This window comes from Saimiri boliviensis, chromosome 8, assembly GCF_048565385.1.
Source record: "Saimiri boliviensis isolate mSaiBol1 chromosome 8, mSaiBol1.pri, whole genome shotgun sequence".
Lineage (NCBI taxonomy): Eukaryota > Metazoa > Chordata > Mammalia > Primates > Cebidae > Saimiri > Saimiri boliviensis.
In genome coordinates, this window is record NC_133456.1 from 86223142 (window position 1) to 86243415 (window position 20274).

At 49.4% G+C, this 20274-nt stretch overlaps 1 protein-coding gene across 5 annotated transcripts; it reads left to right on the forward strand.

Moving 5' to 3' along the window:
• The first annotated feature begins 11990 nt into the window (after window positions 1-11990).
• Window positions 11991-20180, forward strand: PRRT3 (proline rich transmembrane protein 3). 5 transcript variants are annotated; one of them, XM_010337802.2, is made up of 5 exons: window positions 12024-12088; window positions 15543-16040; window positions 16344-16626; window positions 16819-16974; window positions 17727-20180. In XM_010337802.2, the coding sequence occupies exons 2-5, from the start codon at window positions 15600-15602 to the stop codon at window positions 19499-19501; spliced, it is 2655 nt and encodes an 884-aa protein (XP_010336104.1). In that variant the 5' UTR covers window positions 12024-12088; window positions 15543-15599; the 3' UTR covers window positions 19502-20180. The 5 variants fall into 5 exon arrangements, with proteins under 5 accessions (XP_010336105.1, XP_010336106.1, XP_003927126.1 ...); XM_039478753.2 differs by having other exon boundaries at window positions 16347-16626; XM_010337803.2 differs by lacking the exon at window positions 15543-16040 and having other exon boundaries at window positions 11991-12088.
• The last annotated feature ends 94 nt before the right edge of the window (window positions 20181-20274 follow it).

Below are 20274 nucleotides of genomic sequence, written 5' to 3' on the forward strand. Positions count from 1 at the left end.
CCTGTAGTCCCAGCTACTCAGAAGGCTAAGGCAGGAGAATCACTTGAACCTGGGAGGCAAAGGTTGCAGTGAGCTGAGGTCATACCACTGCACTCCAGCCTGGGCAACAAGAGTGAAACTCCATTTCAAAAAAAAAAAAATAGTATTTGAGACTTTCCTGCCTTATTGTACTGGTAGTAAATGCACAGACTTGTCCTTTACATCATCAAGTCAAAAGGAAAAGCCAAGTTTGTTTTAGTAGGCTCTTTGCAGAACCAGCACACAGGTTTAGGGAGCAGTGCTTATTGTGTGTGTTCTTGGGAGTTCAATTTGGGCCAGGCTATAAATGAGAATTGCATCTCTTCTAGCCACCTGGACTTACCACCTGATACCATTTAGGACACTACAAATGTCCACTTGCTGATTATGATATACAACAGGGGTGTCCAATCCTTTGGCTTCCCTGGGCCACATTGGAAGGAGAATTGTCTTGGGCCATACATAAAATACACTAACGCTAACAACAGCTGATGAACTAAAAACACAAAAAAGCAGTGTTTTAGGTTTATGAATTTGTTTTAGACTGCATACCAAGCTGTCCTGGGCCACATGCAGCCCACAGGCCAGACAAGCTTGGTATAGAAAGTACCATACGAGGAAAGCTAAATACAGTTAACTACACAACACAACTCAGAAAAATACAACTTAGATTTGAGGTGAGTAGGTAAACCTGCACTTAGGGACAAGAATTGGCTTGATTCCTCTGTTTGGTCTGTAAGGTGTGTGATGGGTATGTGTGTATGTGAAAGAGGGTTACTAACTGGATTAGGAATATTGCAGTTGCAGGTGACAAGTTGAACTCAAGCAATTAAAAAGGAATGGAAATTGACTCAGTAACTAAAATGTCCAGTGGTTGGCTTCAGGCACAGCTGGATCCAGCTGATATCAGGACTCCGTTGTTGAGTTCTCAAGTCTACTTTTTTCTCAGGCAGTTAGTTTTCTTCTAGAGAGAGGCACAAGCTTAGTAATTCTAGTAAAAGTAAAGCACCCCTTTAAAAAAATCTAGCATAAGTTAGGATTGCATCTAACTAATCTGCCTTGGGTCACGTACAGATTCCAGGAACCGTGTAGCTTCTCATAAATAACTACAAGAACAGAAGGTAGAATAGAAGTGATTCCCCAAAGGAAAACGGATGCTGTTGCCAGAAGTGGCATGGGTACCAGACAAAAAAAAAAATCTTACCTTTAATTACCCAAACCATCTGGAATGTTCCCAACAGGAGGTGCTGTCCCTGTCCTTGGAGGTAATTACAGTCTGCAGACATTTGCAGGATTTCTACAGTGTGCTAAGGGCCATGCTAGATATTTTCAGATCTTTCTGTTCATTCAACCAATAGTGAATTGAGCGTTGCCAGGCACTGGACATGAATAAGATGTAGTCACAGACCTTAAAAAGTCAGACTACTGTAGACCATGCTGTGACAGGGACGATCCTAGGGAGTCTGTGGGAGCATCCTGCAGGTCATCCAATCAGGGAAGGCTTTCCAGCAGAAACATCTCAACTAAGATGTGAAGGATCTTGAATTTGCCAGAAAAAAATATACAGACTGTTCCAAACAGAAGCAACAGTGTGTGCAAAGTCCCAGAAGCAAAGGCACTGGTGTTTTCATGGAATTGAAGACCTGGCATGACCCTGCAGTATAGAATATGAAAAGACACTGATTTAGATTGTACACTTAAAACGGGTGAATGGTGTGGGGTGTGAACTATAGCTCACTAAAGCTGCAAAAGTGTCAGGAGGCAGCACTAGGACCAGATGGCAGAGGGGCTTCTAAGTCATCCCTCAGAGGCAGAACTTCAAACAGATGGTGGCAGCAGGAAGCCTTTGCAGGGACTGGTGTGAAGGGATTTGCTGCTGATCAAGGAATGGGATGCAGGAGCAGAAGTGGGTATGGAGAGAACTGCAGTGAGAGTGAGATGGTAGTGCCATCAGAGGAGAAGGCACAGCATTGAACCCATGTCCATTTTTAGCTCCTTTTTCATATTCACTGTGTTGCCTTGCAGAAGACAGTTTCCCTCTCTGAGCCTCAGTCACCCATCAGTCACAAGGGGATCATATGGTGCAGCTGCTTGGAAAAGTCTGACAGGTCCTCAAAAGTTTAAATGTAGAGTTTTCATATGACTCAGCAGTTCCACTCCTAAATAGATATATACCCAAGAGAAGTGAAAACATATTGGCTGGGCATGGTGGCTCATGCCTGTAATCGCAGCACTTTGGGAGGCTGAGGTGGGTGGATCATGAGGTCAAGAGTTCGAGACCAGCCTGGCCAACATGGTAAAAACCTGTCTCCACTAAAGAAGAAAAAAATTAGCTGGGCGTGGTGGTGCATGCCTGTAATCCTAGCTACTCAGGAGGTTAAGGCAGGAGAATCACTTGAACCTGAGAGGCTCAGGTTGCAGTGAGCTGAGATCGCACCATTGCACTCCATCCTGGGTGATAGGGCAAGACTCCATCTCAAAAAAAAGATAAAGAAAGGAAACATATGTCCAGGTTGGGTGCGTTGGTTCATGCCTGTAATCCCAGCACTTTGGGAGAATGAGGCGAGTTGGTTTGAGCCTCCTGTAGCCCCAGCCACTCAGGAGGCTGAGGCAGGAGAATTGCTTAAACCTGGGGGGTAGATGTTGCAGTAAGCCAAGATGGCGCCACTGCACTCCAGCCTGGGCTACAGACTGGGCAACAGAGTGAGACTGTCTCAAAAAAAAAGAAAAGAAAAGAAAACATGTCCACACAAATACATATACATGAATATTCATAGAGTATTATTCATAGTAGCCACAAACTGGGAAACAACCCAAATGTCAATCAGCTAATGGATGGATAAATAAAATATGGTATATGCATACAATGAGGTGTCATTCAGCAGCAAAAACAATGAAGTACTGGCCTGTTGCTGTGGCTTATGCCAGTAATCCCAACACTTTAGGAGGCTGAGGTGGGAGGATTGCTTGAGGCCAGGAGTTCAAGACCGGCCTGGCAACATAACAAGACCTTGTGTCTACAAAGAATAAAAAAATCATCTGGGCATAGTGGCACATACCTATAGTCCCAGCTGCTCAGGAGGCTGAGGTAGGAGGGTGGTTGCTTGAGCCCAGGTGTAGAGATTACAGTGAGCCATGATTGTACCACTGCACTCCAGCCTGGGCAACAGATTGAGACCCTGTCTCTTAAACAGTAAAATAGGGTAGACACAGTGTCTCATGCCTGTATTCCAAGCACTTTGGGAGGCTGAGGCAGGGAGTTGGAGACTAGCCTAAACAACATAGTGAGGCCTCATCTCTACAAGAAAATGAAAAATAAAAAATCAGCCAGGCATGGTGGCACACGCCTGTGGTCCTAGCTACTGGGGAGCCTGAGGTGGAAGGATTGCTTGAGCCCAGGAGGTCAAGGCTGCAGTGAGCCATCATTGCACCACTGCACTCCAGCCTGGGAGACAAGTGAGACCCTGTCTCAAAATTATAAATAATAATAATTATCACTATTTTGCCAGAATTTTATTTATTTATTTATTTATTTTTTTTTTTTTTTTTTGAGACGGAGTCTGCTCTGTCACCAGGCTGGAGTGCAGTGGCACGATCTCGGCTCACTGCAACCTCTGCCTCCCGGGTTCGAGCGATTCTCATGCCTCAGCCTCCCAAGTAGCTGGGATTACAGATGTCTGGCTAATTTTTGGATTTTTAGTACAGAAGGGGTTTCACCATGTTGGCCAGGCTGGTTGCAAACTCCGGACCTCAGGTGATCCGCCTTCCTCTGCCTCCCGAAGTGCTGGGACTACAGGCGTGAGCCACTGCACTGGGCCCAGAATTTTTAAATGTTATGTCCCAAAATAACTTTTGTGGGGGGAGTGAAGAGAGCAGGGGAGTTGGATATTTAAAAGTAAATCACAAATATGTCATTTCACACATAAATAGTAGGTGTAACGGAGTTTTTTACACATGACCCACAAGACCCATAAGCATAACACACATAACCTATAAGCATGTATGTATCTCACCTGATACAAACATGCTTTATACCTTAATATATTCTAAGACCCAATCTGTGTTTGTATTTCTCTAATTGTCTTAAAATGTCCTTTCCCCAGTAGATTTGTTTGAATGAGGCTCCCCATGAGGCCCCCGTGTGGCATTTGTTTGCTATGTCTCTTAAATCTCTTACATAACAGTTTTCCCCTCCCTTTTTTTCAAGACATTCATTTGTCAAAGAAACCATGTTTGTTGTCTCTGTAGAATTCTGTGAATCTTTGAAAATGTTATCTGAATGGGAAATTAAAGCTTCAGATTGTTTTTCACTTTAAAGAAAGATTAAGGGGAATGAGTTAGTGACAGATGCATAGAAAATTAAGCAAATGAAAAACCAAGCAGTACTTACTGCAGGAGAAACAGAATGTCTAGTGAGGGAATTCTTAGACTCACAGTACACTTGTTGAACCAGCTGTGAATAATTGTTTTACAGTTCTCATATTGTAAATGCAAACTAATGATAGCAAAAAAAAAGTACAAAAAAATGTGGAAAGTAATAGAAGAGCTATATTTTCATTTTATCTTCACAGTAGTCAATAGATTAACCCCCAAAACTGGAAATAATTAACATTAGCAGCATAAATCTGATGTGAAAATAGACAAATGCCAGAAGAAATAGCCAGAAGTACCAGAAAGAGTTGAAAATAATTACTTCTAGAAAGTGGGAATTGAGGGAGAGATCCAAGATGGCTGACCACTAGCAGCTCGGGATTGTAGCTCCCAGTGAAAGCGCAAAGAACGAGAGGACGCCATACCTTCACATGAATTCTTGTTGCTCACGCACCAGGAGATTCCCAGCGGAGGAGCCCCACGGGTCGCCAGCGCGACTCTTGTGACCGGCGAGGCGGTTTTGCCGGCGCCTCGGAGCGTCGGTTCTTGGTGCAGAGTCAGAAAAGCACCATCAATCTTAACGCCGCTGATTTAGTCGGCGCAGTGGGTTGCTCAGATTTCGGCGCTGAGAATCAATAAGCCGGACGTCCACTCAGAAAACCAATTACAAAGACGGTAAATACGAAGACCACAGATGGATAAATTTATAACGAAGGGAAGAAAACAGCCAAAAAAGGCTGAGAATACCCAAGATCAGAACGCCTCTCCCTCAACGGGGGATCACAGTTCCTCATCAGCAACGGAACAAGGCTTGATGGAGAACAAGTGTGTTCCAATTACAGAAGCAGGCTTCAAAATGTGGATAATGAGAAACTTCTGTGAATTAAAAGAACTTGTTTTAAACCAATCCAAAGAAACTAAGAACTTTGAAAAAAGATTTGACGAAATGTTAAAAAGAATACACAATTTAGAGAGGAATATAAGTGAATTGATGGAGCTGAAAAACACAATACGAGAACTTCGTGAAGTATGCACAAGTTTTAACAGCCGAATTGATCAAGCAGAAGAAAGGATATCAGAGGTCGAAGACCAACTCAATGAAATAAAACAAGAAGACAAGATTAGAGAAAAAAGGATAAAAAGGAACGAGCAAAGTCTCCAAGAAATATGGGACTATGTGAAAAGACCTAATCTACGCTTGATAGGTGTACCTGAAAGTGAGGAAGAGAATGAATCCAAGCTGGAAAATACGCTTCAGGACATTATTCAGGAAAATTTTCCCAACCTAGTAAGGCAGGATAATATTCAACTCCAGGTAATACAGAGAACACCACAGAGATATTTCTCAAGAACAGCAACTCCAAGGCACATAATCGTCAGATTCACCAGGGTTGAAATGAAGGAGAAAATACTAAGGGCAGCCAGAGAGAAAGGTCAGGTTACCCACAGAGGGAAGCCTATCAGACTTACAGCAGATCTCTCAGCAGAAACCCTACAAGCCAGAAGAGAGTGGGGACCAATATTCAACATCCTTAAAGAAAAGAACTTTCAACCCAGAATTTCACATCCAGCCAAACTAAGCTTCACAAGTGAAGGAAAAATAAAGTTTTTTGTGAATAAGCAAGCACTCAGAGAATTCATCACCACCAGGCCTGCTCTACAAGAGCTTCTGAAAGAACCACTACACATAGAAAGGAACAAACAGTATCAGCCTTTCTAAAAAAATACCAAAAAGAGCATCAATATAATGAAGAATTTACATCAACTAATGGGCAAAATAGCCAGCTAATATTAACTGGCAGTATTAAACTCACATATATTATTATTGATTCTAAATTTAAATTGACTAAATCCCCCATCCAAAGACAGACAGGCAATTTGAATAAAAAATTAAAACTGATCAGTATGCTGCATCCAGACCCATCTCACATTCAAGGATACACAAAGATTTAAAACAAGAGATGGAGAAGGATTTACCAACCAAACAGAGAGCTAAAATAAATAAATAAAAAGCAGAAGTTAAAATTAAGCAACAAAGATCAAAAGAAGCAAAGAAGGACATTATATAATGATAAAAGGATCAATGCAACAACAAGAAGAGCTAAAGATCCTAAATATATACGCATCCAATACAGGAATACGTAGATCAGTACCACATCATATCAACTTAGAAGTTTAAATGAAATGTTGGTTGGCTCCTTGTTTGTTATTCTCTTCCCTCATTTTCTTTTATATCTCCATTATTAAGGACAATTATAGGCATACCCATATTTAGATTGCATTCTAGCCCGGGCAATAAAGCAATACCCCCATTCTCTCTCCCTCTTCCTCTTTCTCTTTCTTCCTCTTCTTTATTCTTTTTCTTAAAAAAAAAATAAAAATAAAAATAAAAAATAAAAAAATAAAAAATAAAAAAAAGAAATGTGAAGATGTATCATACTAAAACACACACACACACACACACACAAAATAAAAAAAAAAGTGGGAATTGAGAGTGAAAGGGAATGGGGTAAGGATCTGATTTTATTTTTTTTAATTTAATTAATTAATTATTTATTTATTTATTCTGTTTTTCTTCACATGTTCTTGATTTAGGATCTGCTGATTTTAAAGTGGCATCAGATTTCACAAAAAAATAACCCTTGGCCAGGTGCGGTGGCTCATGCCTGTAATCCTAGCACTTTGGGAGGCAAAGGGCGGATTACTTGAGGTCAGAAGTTCGAGACCAGCCTGGTCAACATGGTGAAACCCTGCCTCTACCAAAAATAGGAAAATTAGCTGGGCACAGTGGTGCATGCCTGTAATCCTAGCTACTTGGGAGGTTGAGTCAGGAAAATGGCTTGAACCCAGGAGGTGGAGGTTGCAGTGAGCTGAGATCATGCCACTGCACTCCAGCCTGAGTAAAAAGAGAGACAGTCTGTCTCAAACAACAAAAACAAACAAACAAAAAAACCTCTTTAAAAAGATCAGGTTTGTTTAGTTGTTATTGGTGGAAGCTAAAGTGTGAGAATGAATAGGTTGACTCCAGGAACCCTTCAGGCAGAATTTGGCCAGTTTAGTAAAAGAGTATAACTTCCCGTACCCTCAGAGTTCAGGACAGTGGGCAGAGCACAGAGAAGGTTGGCCAGCCTGTACTCTCTCCTACCTGTTCTGCCTTTTGTTTATTTGCTCGTGCCTGCCAGAGCCACTGGCCAGAATGAAAATGCCAGCCAGCTGTCCTGGGCTTTGTCTGAGCAGCAGATTTCATCATTGCCAGCCCCATCTTTGCCTTTTCCTCTGTCTCTTTCCCTGGGAGGTCACAACAACTTCCAGCCCTGTTGGTTTGAAGACAACAGAGATCCAAACGGGAGGACCTAGTTTTATGGACTCAATTAACTCCAAATTCATGGACTCAATTAACTCCTAATGGGCTGCCTGGAAGGCCTGAGGTTTCCATGTCCCCCACTTTCCTCTCTGAGGTTCTTCCAGAGGGGTAGGAGGGTGTCACCACTATTAACAGCACCTGTTCTGGCCGGGCGCAGTGGCTCACGCCTACAGTCCTACCATTTTCGGAGGCCGAGGTGGGCAGATCACATGAGGCCAAGAGTTTGAGACCAGCCTGGCCAACATCACAAAACCCTGTCTCTACTAAAAATACAAAAGCAAGACTCCATCTCAAAAAAAAAAAAAAAAAAGGAGCACTAGTTCTGAAGTCAGACCTGCGGCCTGGCCCCTTAGTTGCTGCATGACCTTTAACAAGTGATTGAACTCTGAGCTTCAGCTTGCCAGCTGCATAATGAAAAACATAACACATAGGGTTGTCATGAGGACTTAAAAAGAGTAATGGTAGGCCGGGCGCGGTGGCTCAAGCCTGTAATCCCAGCACTTTGGGAGGCCGAGGCGGGTGGATCACGAGGTCAAGAGATCAAGACCATCCTGGTCAACATGGTGAAACCCCGTCTCTACTAAAGATGCAAAAAATTAGCTGGGCATGGTGGCACGTGCCTGTAATCCCACCTACTCCGGAGGCTGAGGCAGGAGAATTGCCTGAACCCAGGGGGCGGAGGTTGCGGTGAGCCGAGATCGCGCCATTGCACTCCAGCCTGGGTAACAACAGCGAAACTCCGTCTCAAAAAAAAAAAAAAAAAAAAAAAAAAAAAAAAAAAAAAAAAAAAGAGTAATGGTGTGTAGCATAGTTTTTGGCAGAACAAGTGCTTGGTAAACAGGAGATACTGACCACCCCTTTTATACATGGAGTCATCTTTTATCCCCGCCATCCCAGAGTCTCCAGAAGGAGGCTGGGAGCTCCATCTGGAGCTGAAATACTCCCCATCCACACCTGCGCCTCGTGTTCCCTACTTACATTCACCTCCACCTCTTTCCGTAGGATCAGCTTTCACCTTGGCCTCTGGCCAAAGGGATCCTAATCTCTCTTGCCTTTGTTTGGAATCTCAGAACCCCTGCTGGTTGATGGTTTAGATACTTTGAGATTGGGGCCCCTGGTTCCAAAGAGGGCAGCCAGCAAGCAGACACATGGCCCTGCATGGACTGGGAGGTTAGGCATTCACACACCTGCCCTCCTCATGAGAAACTGAGGAAGGGAACCGAGCCAGCTCCGAGCCTGTGGAGGAGATCCAAAGGAGGCTCCCAGAGAGTTCACAAGAGAAAGTGAGAAGAAGAATCCAGACTCCTCAGCTTCTGTAGGGGGCCCTAGGACTGCCTTCCAGCCAAGACTGCCCACAGGGGAAAAGATACAGGTCCCCCAAAGGACGTTAGGATGCTGTCAGGAAGGGAAATGGTTATTGCACAACCCTCCAAAATGTCAATTCGGTATTATACGTAGAATCGGGATCCAGTTCACTTACTACAAGATTGGAACAACTGGCTAGATCTAACAAGATAAGCAACAAACAGCTGGATAATCCTACATTAAGAGTCAATAAACCAGTTGTACATGAAGAGATGGGAAGACCATACTGCCAAATCAATTGGGTAACAAAGTGAAGCTGCTGCTAGAAATTCAGTTTGAGGCCATGTGAATGGAGTAGAATCCTGGAAAAGAGAGGTGAAAGTTCAGCTTTACTCCCAACTAGGTTCAGTTCCAAGAGTCCGACTTTCAGGGGGACGTTGTTGAGCTGATAAGAAGCAAACAGAGAAGAGATGCCATGTGGTAAGAACCCAGAATCCTGTCTTGCAAGGAACAGCTGAAAAACTGGGAGGGTTTGTCCTGGAGAAAGAAGACTCCAGAGAAAGGAGAGATGCCTTTCCAATTCTGAAGACGCTCCAACAAGAAAAACAGCTGGTCAGGTGATGTGGCGAAATGGGTGAGGCCTGCACTCTCTCCCAGAGTCAAAGAGCTGGATGCAGACCCCACCATTTACCAGCCTTTAGGGATGGAATAGTCTTCAAACGGCAGCGCGCCGGACACAACTGGGGGCCAAGTATTGCTTTGCTGTGAGCCAGAGGTAGGAAGCCACTGGGAGGGAGATGGTAGCTTAGCCCTGGGAAGAATTTTTTTTTTTTTTAGTTAATTTTTTTTATCTGATACAGGGTCTCTTTCTGTCACCCAGGCTAGAGTGCAGTGGTGCAATCTTGGCTCACTGCAACTTCTGCCTCCTGAAGTGATCCTCCCACCTAACCCTCCTGAGTAGCTGGGACCCAGGTACCCACCACCACACTTGGCTACTTTTTAAAAATTTTTTTGGTAGAAATGGAGTTTTGACATTTTGCCCAGGCTGGTCTTGAACTCCTGGGCTCAGGCAATCCTCCAGCCTTGGCCTCCCAAAGTGCTGGGAATACAGGCATGAGCCATCACACAAGCCGAATTTTCTTTTTTTTTCCCTTTTTTGTGACAGTCTTGCTCTGTTGCCCAGGCTGGAGGGCAGTGGTCAGTGCACTCCAGTGACATGGCTTGTGGTCAATGGACAGAGTGGTCAATGCACTCCAGTAACCATAGCTCACTGCAGCCTTGACCCCTTGGGCTCAAGTGATCCTCCTGCCTCAGCCTCCAGAGAAGGTAGGACTACAGCCATGCACCACCATGCCCGGCTAGTGGTTTTTTTTTTTTTTTTTTTTTTTTTTTTTTTTTTTTTGAGGCAGAGTTTTACTCTTGTTACCCAGGCTGGAGTGCAATGGCGCGATCTTGGCTCACCGCAACCTCCACCTCCTGGGTTCAGGCAATTCTCCTGCCTCAGCCTCCTGAGTAGCTGGGATTACAGGCACACACCACCATGCCCAGCTAATTTTTTGTAGTTTTAGTAGAGACGGGGTTTCACCATGTTGACCAGGATGGTCTCAATCTCTTGACCTTGTGATCCACCCTCCTCGGCCTCCCAAAGTGCTGGGATTACAGGCTTGAGCCACCGTGCCCGGCCCCATTTTTTTTTCTTTTTTTTTAATTTTTAAAAGTTAAAAAAGATCTCACCATCTTGCCCATGCTGGTCTTGAACTCCTAGGTTCAAAACGATCCTCCTGTCTAGGCTTCCCAAAGGGCTGGGAGTACAGGTGTGAGTCACTGCACCCAGCCGTACCTCGTTTTTTATAATCACATATGTTTCTTGTGTGGATTTCCCTTAATGAGTTGAGCCTAGCAGTGAATGTTTAGTATATCAAGAGGTGTTCAAAGAAAGACCAGGAACATTTTGACAGTGTCTACCAGCCCTGAAAATGTGCAGACTCGTAGGTTTGACTACCATGCCTAAGCTAGGCAATTATCTGGTAGGTGCACCTGTGCACAAGGCACAATGAGGTCTCTGCAAGGGTGGCTCCTGCTCCATTATCCCTGCTAGTCAAAGGCTAGAAACAACCTGTGTCCAATCACAGGGGTCAGGATAAAGAACACTAGCTAGCTGACCATATGCTGGAATTCTCAACAGTGGATACAAGATATTAGATCTATAGATATTTACATGAAAAATGTACTAGAATATATTGCAAACTGAAAGAGAGAAAGGGGAATTACAGTGGCTGGGCACGGTGGCTCACGCTTGTAATCCCAACACTTTGGGGAGCCAAGGCAGGCTGATCACCTGAGGTCAGGAGCTGGAGACCAGCCTGGCCAACGAGGTGAAACCCCGTCTCTACTAAAAATATAAAAATTAGCCGGGCGTGGTGGTGCATGCCTATCATCCCAGCTACCAGGGAGGCGGAGGAAGGAGAATCGCTTGAACCTGGGAGACGGAGGTTGCCGTGAGCCTAGATCACACCACTGCACTCCAGCCTGGGCAACAGAGCAAGACTCCGTCTCAACAACAAAACAAAAACAAAAACGTGTACAGTATGATGTCATTTCTATTTAATATGTATATGTAACTGTGCATTGAAAAGGATCTGAAGGATACACGCCGAGCTGCAGGTAGGATTTACCTAAAAAGATATAGGGATATAGATAAGGAGGAAGTGAGCTCCCCGTCCCATGAGGTATGCAAGCAGAGGCTAGCTGCCTCGCTTTCAGGGATGCTGCAGAAGGCATTTCCACATCCCTCAGAGGTGACCTCGCTTCCACTCTGAGCCCTGAGAATCCCTGAGCGAGGGCAAGTCAGGGCTGGGAGAAGAGTCCACCCCTAAGGGGAAAGAGTTAAGCAGGGCTGCGCTCCTGTGGGCGGGCTTGCGATCGGCAGCGCCGGGCTCTGTTAGCCGAGTCTGAGCATCTCGGAGGATGCGGCGCGGCGAGCGGCTGCAGAGACGCGCGCAAGGTGAACGCGGGGGCTGCGGCGCGCAGGTGAGGAGCTGGCCCAGGGAGGGGGCGATGGCGGGGCCCCAGCGGGGATCGTGGCCTGCTGCCCCGCTCGCGGGCGCGGGCGACCAGGCCTACACGACGCCCACCCCCATCCTGGACACTGCGGGAAGGCGCGGAGCCAGGGAGAGAGGAGACGGAGGAGGAGGAGGAGGAGGAGGAGGAGGAGGAGAGGTAACCCGAGATGGACCAGCTCCGAGGCTCCCCCGCAGCGGCCTCGCCCTGTCCCTACGCCGGCCTCTCCCCAGTCCCTGCGGCAGAGAGATCCCCCACCCCCACAGCCTCTCCAGCAGTGGGAGCCCAGGGCTGGGCAAGCCGCCGCCTTGTCCGCAGGTGCCCACATCTCTTCGGTTGGCGGTGGTGGGTAGATGGCATGTTTATCTTCAGAGGCTCCTCTCAGCTGTCTTCTCAGCAACGCTTGTTGGACTCTGCACAAGATGAGCCTCCGAGGGCATCACAACCCTGATTGTGTCCACTCAGCTGGCTGTGTGACCTTGGGGGAGTTGCTTACCCTCTCTGAACCCCAGTTTCTCCCCCCTGTGAAGTAGTTATTCCCACACCTCGTATTGGGACGGTGGAATGACATGTTGCTAAGCTTAGCACAGAAGCCTAACTGGGGTAGAGCTGAACACGGGAGCACTGTTTTTAGCCAGTACCTGTGTTAGGGGCCTCTCAGCACACCCCTGCCTACTCCCAATCCTGGAGCTGAGCCCTGTCTCTGGACCCCCAGCACCTAGTCTGGACCAGGAGCCACCAGTGGGGCTCCGTGAGTGTTTGAGAAATGAACTAACAAGGCTTTAAGACAGAGTCTAAACTCGAGTTTGGAGGATGGGTCTCAGAGGTCTTTGAATTCCTTGAAATTGTCCACAACTTTTGGTGAGCCTGGATCTTTTCCCCGGGAGAGCACCTGAGGTTTTCAGTGGCTTTTCGAGGTGTCTGTGAGCCACCACGGGTTAAGAGCCAGGAAGCTTTGGGGACACCTGCTTCCCAGAGAGGAAAAGAGCAGGACCTCTTCCCCTAAACACACCCAGGCTTCAGCTCTTGCAGCCCCCAGGCACCGTCTCCTGGTGGTGGGGCCCCTTCCTGCCTCCCTGGCTCACCAAGAGGCTCTCAGGAACAGGAAAATTTGGGGGATAGCCACCTGGGACTAAGTATATACTGGAGGCCGCAGGTTTGAAACAAGAGGCAGGAGATTATTACAGAATGAGGCTAGGGTGACAAGTGCCCAGGAAGGTCAGAGAAGGAAGGCGGAAAGAGGAATGGCCAAGCTGAAACAAGCCACCATCCCATCTTACCTGGCTGTTTACACTGGCCTCTCTCTCCACTTTTTTTTGTTTTTGTTTTGAGACGGAGTCTTGCTCTGTTGCCCAGGTTGGAGTGCGTGGTGGTACAATCTTGGCTCACTGTAACCTCCACCTCCTGGGTTGAAGTGATTCTCCTGCCTCAGCCTCCCAAGTAGCCGGGATCAGAGGCCCATACCACCATACTCGGCTAATGTTTTTATTTTTAGTAGAGATGGGGTTTCCCCATGTTGGACAGGCTGGTCTCGAACTCCTGACCTCAAACAATCCACCCGCCTCGGCCTCCCAAAGCATTGGGATTACAGGTGTGAGCCACGGTACCCAGCCTCTCTCTGCTTTTTAAAACACAAATAAGGCTTTGTCATCCCCGTGCTTCCCATCCCCTCTAGCTCCCTGTAGCATGTGGAATAAAATTCAGGTGCCGTGTCAAGGCCTACAAGGCACCTGTGACCTTGCTCCCGCCTTCCTGATTTTCATTTTCTGTGCTTCAGCCGCAATCCTCCTGTTCTTTTTTTTTTATTTAGTTAGAGTCTTACTCTGTCTCCCAGGCTGGAGTGCAGTGGCACAATCTTAGCTCGCTGCAACCTCTGCCTCCTGGGTTCAAGCCATTCTCCTGCCTCAGCCTCCCAAGTAGCTGGGACTACAGGCACCTGCCACCGCATCCAGCTAATTTTTGTATTTTTAGTAGAGACGAGTGTTCAACATGTTGTTCAGGCTGGTCTTGAACTCCTGGCCTCAGATGATCCACCAGCCTTGGCCTCCCAAAGTGCTGGGATCATAGGTGTCAGCCACCGTGCCTGGCCCATACTCCTGTTCTTATTTCTTGAATTCACCCAGCTCATTCCTGCCTCGGAGCCTCTGACCTTTCTGTTCCCTCTGCCAAATGCCTTTCCCCCAAATCTTCAAACAGCTGACTCCTTCTTATTCAGCATTTAGCTTAAATGTCACCTCAGAGAGGACATCCTGGTACCTCCTGTGTAAATGGCCTCTCATACATCTCTTAGCCCTGTTTTATTTTCTTCATAGCTCACCTTATTTAAAATTATGTATTGTCTGTCTCTCCCCTAGAATGCCGTTCATGAGGGCAATCTTGTCAGTCTTGTTCACTGCTTTATTCTCAGGGCCTGGCACATAGTGTGTGTTCAAATTACTTGTTGAAATAGTTAAGAGGAATGGAGAGACAGAAAGCTTTTTGAACAGAGGGAAAAGTGAAATGGTTCTCATGCTTTTCAAGCACCGGGTATGGACCTTGCCTGTAAATGTTTTGTTAAGTCTTGTAAGAGCTCCCCCAAGTCAGGGATGCTTATTATCCCCATTTTGCTGATTGGAAAACTATAATGCAGAGAGGTAAAATGACTCCCCCAGGAAATGAAGACATTGGGATTCAAACTTAGGCCCCTCCCCAAAGGCAGGTGCATCCTCCTCTCCCTCTCCACCTGTCTTATTTTTGAAGTGGGCTTTTAGGAATAGGATTTCAGGCTGGGTGCAGTGCCTCACGCCTGTAATCCCAGCACTTTAGGAGGCTGAGATGGGCAGATCACCTGAGGTCAGGAGTTCGAGACCAGGCTGGCCAATATGGTGAAACTCCATCTCTACTAAAAATATAAAAATTAGCCAGGTGTGGTGGCACACACCTGTAGCCCCAGCTACTCAAGAGGCTGAGGCAGGAGAATCACTTGAATCCGGGAGGCAGAGGTTACAGTGAGCCGAGATCACGCCACTGCACTTCAGCCTGAGTGACGGAGCAAGACTCTGTCTCAAAAAAAAGAAAGAAAGAAAAGAAAAAAAAGAACAAGGTTTCAGCAAGTGAAGGAGAAGGGAGAGAGCATTCCCTGCTGAGAGAGCAGCAGCAGCAAAGGCTTGGGAATCACACAGTCCAGCGGGTGTTGGAGGACAGATGAATGGCCTGTGGTGGCCAGTCTTGGCAGGCCAGGAGAGGAGCTTGTGTTCTCTCCTGAGGGAAATGGAGGCCGCTGAAGGTTTTGAGGCAGGGCAAGTGCCACATCCAGCAGTTTTAAAAGCAGAGAAGTTGCTGCCTTGTGTTGCCCTTCCTTCCTGCCAACCCCTTGAGGAAGCCATGGAGACCCTCAGCCCTCACATGTCATTCCCCCTGTTTTTTTTTTTTTTTTTTTTTTTAGGCTCATCCAGTGAGGACTGGAAGGTGGGGGCTCTAGGCCCAGGCATCGGAGTAGACCATGGCCTCCAGCCCATGGGGCTGTATATGTGGCCTCCTGCTGTTGTTGCTGTTGCCGCTCCTGGGGACTGGCCCTGCCCTGGGCAGGGGCTTTCCCAGGCCACTTGAAAACTCTGAAACCCCTATGATCCATGGAGCCCACCCCAAGGGTTCTGTGGCCTCAGAGCCCCAGGACTTAGACGTCTTCTGGGAGAACCACAGAGCTGAGAGTCACAGGAACTCTGATGTCCACCGCGCCCCTGCTGCAGAGATGCCTGAGAAGCCTATGGCCTCTCCCCTTGGCCCAGCCCTGTATGTGCCCAAAGCAGCCCCTGGAGCTCAGAGAGAACGACTCTCAGTAACTGATGACCTCCAGATGGCTCCAGGGCCAAGTTCCCATGGCTGGACAGCACCTCTGGACTCACAAGAGCTTCTGGAGCAAGAAGCAGTGGCTCCCCACCCAGTGGGTCCCCCTCATCTTACTTTCATCCCCACAACTCCCAGACTTCAACTCAGGGTAGCCACAGTTCCTCCCTCCCTACAGCATGGAGGCCAAAAGGGACAGCGGCCACCTAGAGATGAGGGTCTGAAGGCCAAAACCAAGAGCCAGGTCCCACCTACTTCTCCCTCAGACCACCAGGGCCCACCCCACATGCTCGTTCCCCACTCAGACACTGTCAAGAGGCCAGTGCTGGAAGGACAGGGTGGGTTTGCGGAGGACTTCCCGGACTTCCAGGAGGCAGCTCAAGGCCCCTTCTTCACCCAGCAGGATCCAGCAGGCCCTGATGTTGGCTCGGTACCCCCCGCTGAGGTGGCCTACTCACAGGAACCAGGGGGCCAGCCAGACTTGGCATTGGCCAGAAGCCTTCCTCCTGTTGAGGAGCTGCCGGTTGAGACCCCCAAGAGGGCTGGAGCTGAAGGGGCCTGGGAAGTCAGCTCCCCAGGTTCCCTGCCTAAGCAGGGTGACCTCCCTGACGTTAAGGATTCACCAGGACCCCAGCCCATGGCTCCTCCTGCCTCAGAGGCTCCTGATGGGCAGTCCAAGCCAGGTGGGTATCAGTGAGGGTGCTGAATGATGTTCCGGGGGAACTGGATGCCTCAGTTCTGTTTGACCCTTGGTCCCTCTAGGTCTCATTTTCCTCATTGTGGCAAATGAGGGTGATTGTGCCTCAATCCTGAGGGATTAGGTTTTGAGGACTGTAGGAGGGTCAGGTACGGTGATGACTGCTTTGTCATTTCAGAGATAGCAGCAATGAATGGAGCAGACCCCATCTCCCCGCAGCGGGTGAGAGGAGCTGTGGAGCTCCCAGGCACCCCCAAGTCCCTCATCCCTGGTCCCTCAGACCCTGGCCCAGCTGCAAACCGAACAGAGAGCCCCATGGGGACCCTGCAGCCAGGTGAGGGCATGGCTGGAGTATGGGGAGAGGGGAATGTTCTGTTTAGTAACTGAGAACCTTTGTTGGGGGTGTATGGAGGTGGAGGGAGGGGAATAAATGGAGACAATCACCTGGAGTCTCCCGGGGCTTCCTTCAAACAACCTAGGATAATAAACTCCTATCACTGGGGAATCTGGGAGAAGTCATTTGCCCTTTTGGGACTAGAATGTTCTAATATGTGACATGGATATGTTTAGAACCAAAAAAAAAAAAAAATTAGTTGGGCGTGGTGGTGTGTGCCTGTAGTCCCAGCTATTCTGGAGGCTGAGGTGGGAGATCGCTTGACCTAGAGGTCAAGACTGTAGTGAGCCCTCATTGCACCACTGCACATTGGCCTGGGTGACAGAGTGAGAACCTGTCTCAAAACAAAACAAAACAAAACAAAAAAAGCAATTCCAATGCCTAAGCCATGTCCCAAGAAATTATTATTCCTTGGTCTCCAGATGATTCTAATATGCAGCCCATGTGTTGAACTGCTGGGGTACTACTTCCCTGATAGCAGCATTTAATAAAAATGATAGCTGACACCCACTTAACACTTATTGGGTGTTGGGCACCATGCTGTCTTCTCTACAACCCAGTTAGGCAGATGCTGTTATCTCCATTTTGCAGATTTGCTTGGAAAAGTTAAATGACTTGCCAACCACACTAGAGGATGATAGAAAATCAAAAGCACTTTTCAAAGGGCTATTTTAATATTGTTATCATTGCAGATGAAGCCGAGGAGTGGCCGGGGCGCCCCCAAAGCCATCCCCCAGCACCCCCAGTCCAGGCCCCCTCGACGTCACGCCGGGGCCTCATTCGAGTCACCACGCAGCGAGCCCTGGGCCAACCCCCCCCTCCGGAGCCTTCAGCCAGCTCCATGGCTTCAGCTCCGGCCTCCAGCCCCCCAGCCAATGCCACTGCACCCCCGCTACGCTGGGGACCCCTGCGGCGGGTGCTGAGTTTCTCCTGGGAGCTGCACGTCTACGGGGTTGGGGTGCTCTTTCTGCTGCCCGCGTTGTTGGCACTGGCTGCGCTGGCAGCTGCCCCGTCAGGGCCCCGGCTGGCATTGGTGGCCGCGGTGCTGGTGTTGGTGGCTTCGGGGCTGCGATCCGCCTATATGCTGACCGACCCTTACGGCTCGCAGGCGCGGCTGGGCGTTCGCGCTGGCCTGGTGCTCTACAACCTGCCCTTTCCCTTGCTGCTCACAGCGCTGGCCGCCCTGACGCTGCTCGGCCTGGGCGTGGGGCTGCCGCCACCACTGCAAAACCCACTCCTGCTGGGAGCAGTGGCGTTGGTGCATGGTGTGGGTTTGCTAGCAACAGACCTGCTGTCCCCATGGTCTGCACTCAACCTCCTGACGCAGGGCTTGTCGTGCGCCTGGGGCGCGGCCGTGGCTCTAGGCACTCTCTGCCTGTGCCGTCGCCGCCTGCTGGATGGGCCGCGGGGCTGGGATGCCAGCCCTGGCCCTCGGCTGTTGGCTGTGGCGGGCGCGCTGGGGCTGCTGGCCAGCGGCTTGCAGCTGGCGGCCGCGCTCTGGCTGTACCCGGGCCCAGGCCGCGTGGGCCGCTTCTCGTGGGCCTGGTGGGGTGTCCACTTCTGGCTGCGCCTCCTGGAGCTGACTTGGGCGCTCACCCTGGCGCTGGCCGCGGTGGCTGCCGCGAGACCCAGGCCGCCCACGGAGCACGCTTGCTGGGCTAAGCTGATGCGTCTGGCGTGCCCGGCGCCATCGGGCAAGAGCGAGGTGCCCGAGCGTCCCAATAACTGCTACGCGGGGCCCAGCGGCATTGGTGCAGGCGGCTTGGACATCAGCAAGAGCCTCATCCGCAACCCGGCGGAGAGTGGGCAGCTGGCCACACCTAGTTCAGGCGCCTGGGGCTCGGCTGCGTCGTTGGGTCGCGGACCCCAGGGTGACCCGGGATTGTCCCGCAATGGTGTAGGTCCGGCGCCATCGCTGAGCGAGCTGGATCTGCGGCCGCCCTCACCCATCAACCTGAGCCGCAGCATCGACGCCGCACTCTTCCGCGAGCACCTGGTGCGACACAGTGTGTTCCAGCGCTGCGGCCTCCGCGGCCTGGCTTCCCCGCCGCCTGGAGGCGCTCTGCGGCCGCGCCGGGGCAGCCACCCCAAAGCCGAGTTAGACGACGCAGGCTCCACGCTCCTCCGCTACCGCTGCAGGTCGCTCAGTGATGTGCGCGTGCGCGGGCCGGTCCCACGGCACGTAGTGGACGAGCCCGACGGGGCGGCCGCGGCGGCTTCTGGCAGCTCCCTGGACAGTTTCTCCAGGGGTTCACTCAAGATCAGTTGGAACCCCTGGCGCCATGGGCTGTCGTCGGTGGACAGTCTGCCCCTAGATGAGTTACCCAGCACTGTGCAGCTACTGCCTGCCCCGACCCCGGTCGCCGACTCTACAGCTGCTCGGCCCGGGGACGGCCCGGGAGAGGTCCAGCCGCGCGGCAAGTCCGGGGAATCCCGCAGCGCTTCCAGTGATACTATCGAGCTTTGAGGATCGGTCCTGACACAGGGCCAGGACCCTGCCCGATGCACACAAGGCATGGCCTACTGGGACAGTTGAGCCTTTAAAAAAATGGGCATCCTGGCCTGGTGCGGTGGCTCATGCCTGTAATCCCAGCTCTTTGGGAGGCTGAGGCGGGTGGATCACGAGGTCAGGAGTTTGAAACCAGCCTGGCCAACATAGTGAAACCCCGTATCTACTTTAAAAAAAAAAAAAAGCCGGGTGTGGTGGCATGTGCATAGTCCCAGCTACTAGGGAGGCTGAAGCTGAAGAATTGCTTTAACCCGGAAGGCAGAGGTTGCAGTCAGCCGAGACCACGCCATTGCACCCCAGCCTGGGTGACAAGTATCGAGAGACTCTGTCTCAAAAAATAAAAAATAAAAAATAAATAAATGGCATCCCCAGGCCTCCACTGGACCACAGTTCCTAGGGACAGCCAGGTGTGAACCCACCCCACCCCGTTTTTTGTTTTTAATATTTCTATTTTTTTTTCAGCCAGTATTTTGCACAGAGGCCATGTCCTATACGGAATACAGGGTGGATGTGCATGGATTTGGGCATGAGGAACAGGGAGCAGGTGCCCCAGACTCTCCAATGTGGAGTGATAAGCCTCACTTGTCTAGACTGACTGTCCTCTTTGTGCCAAAGAAATAAACCCTTAGGAACTGTCTCATGCTTCCCTCTGGCCATGCCAGGATTCTGTACTCACAGGAGGAAGAAGAAATTGGAGGCCCCGCCTCCCAGTCATTCTGTCCTGTGTATCG

Coding starts and splice junctions, on each gene's coding strand:
- PRRT3 (XM_003927077.3), top strand. CDS start 15,600: ATGGCCTCCAGCCCATGGGGCTGTATATGTGGCCTCCTGCTGTTGTTG. Junction 16,627..16,818: donor TGATGGGCAGTCCAAGCCAG/GTGGGTATCAGT, acceptor TTGTCATTTCAG/AGATAGCAGCAATGAATGGA. Junction 16,975..17,726: donor CATGGGGACCCTGCAGCCAG/GTGAGGGCATGG, acceptor TTATCATTGCAG/ATGAAGCCGAGGAGTGGCCG.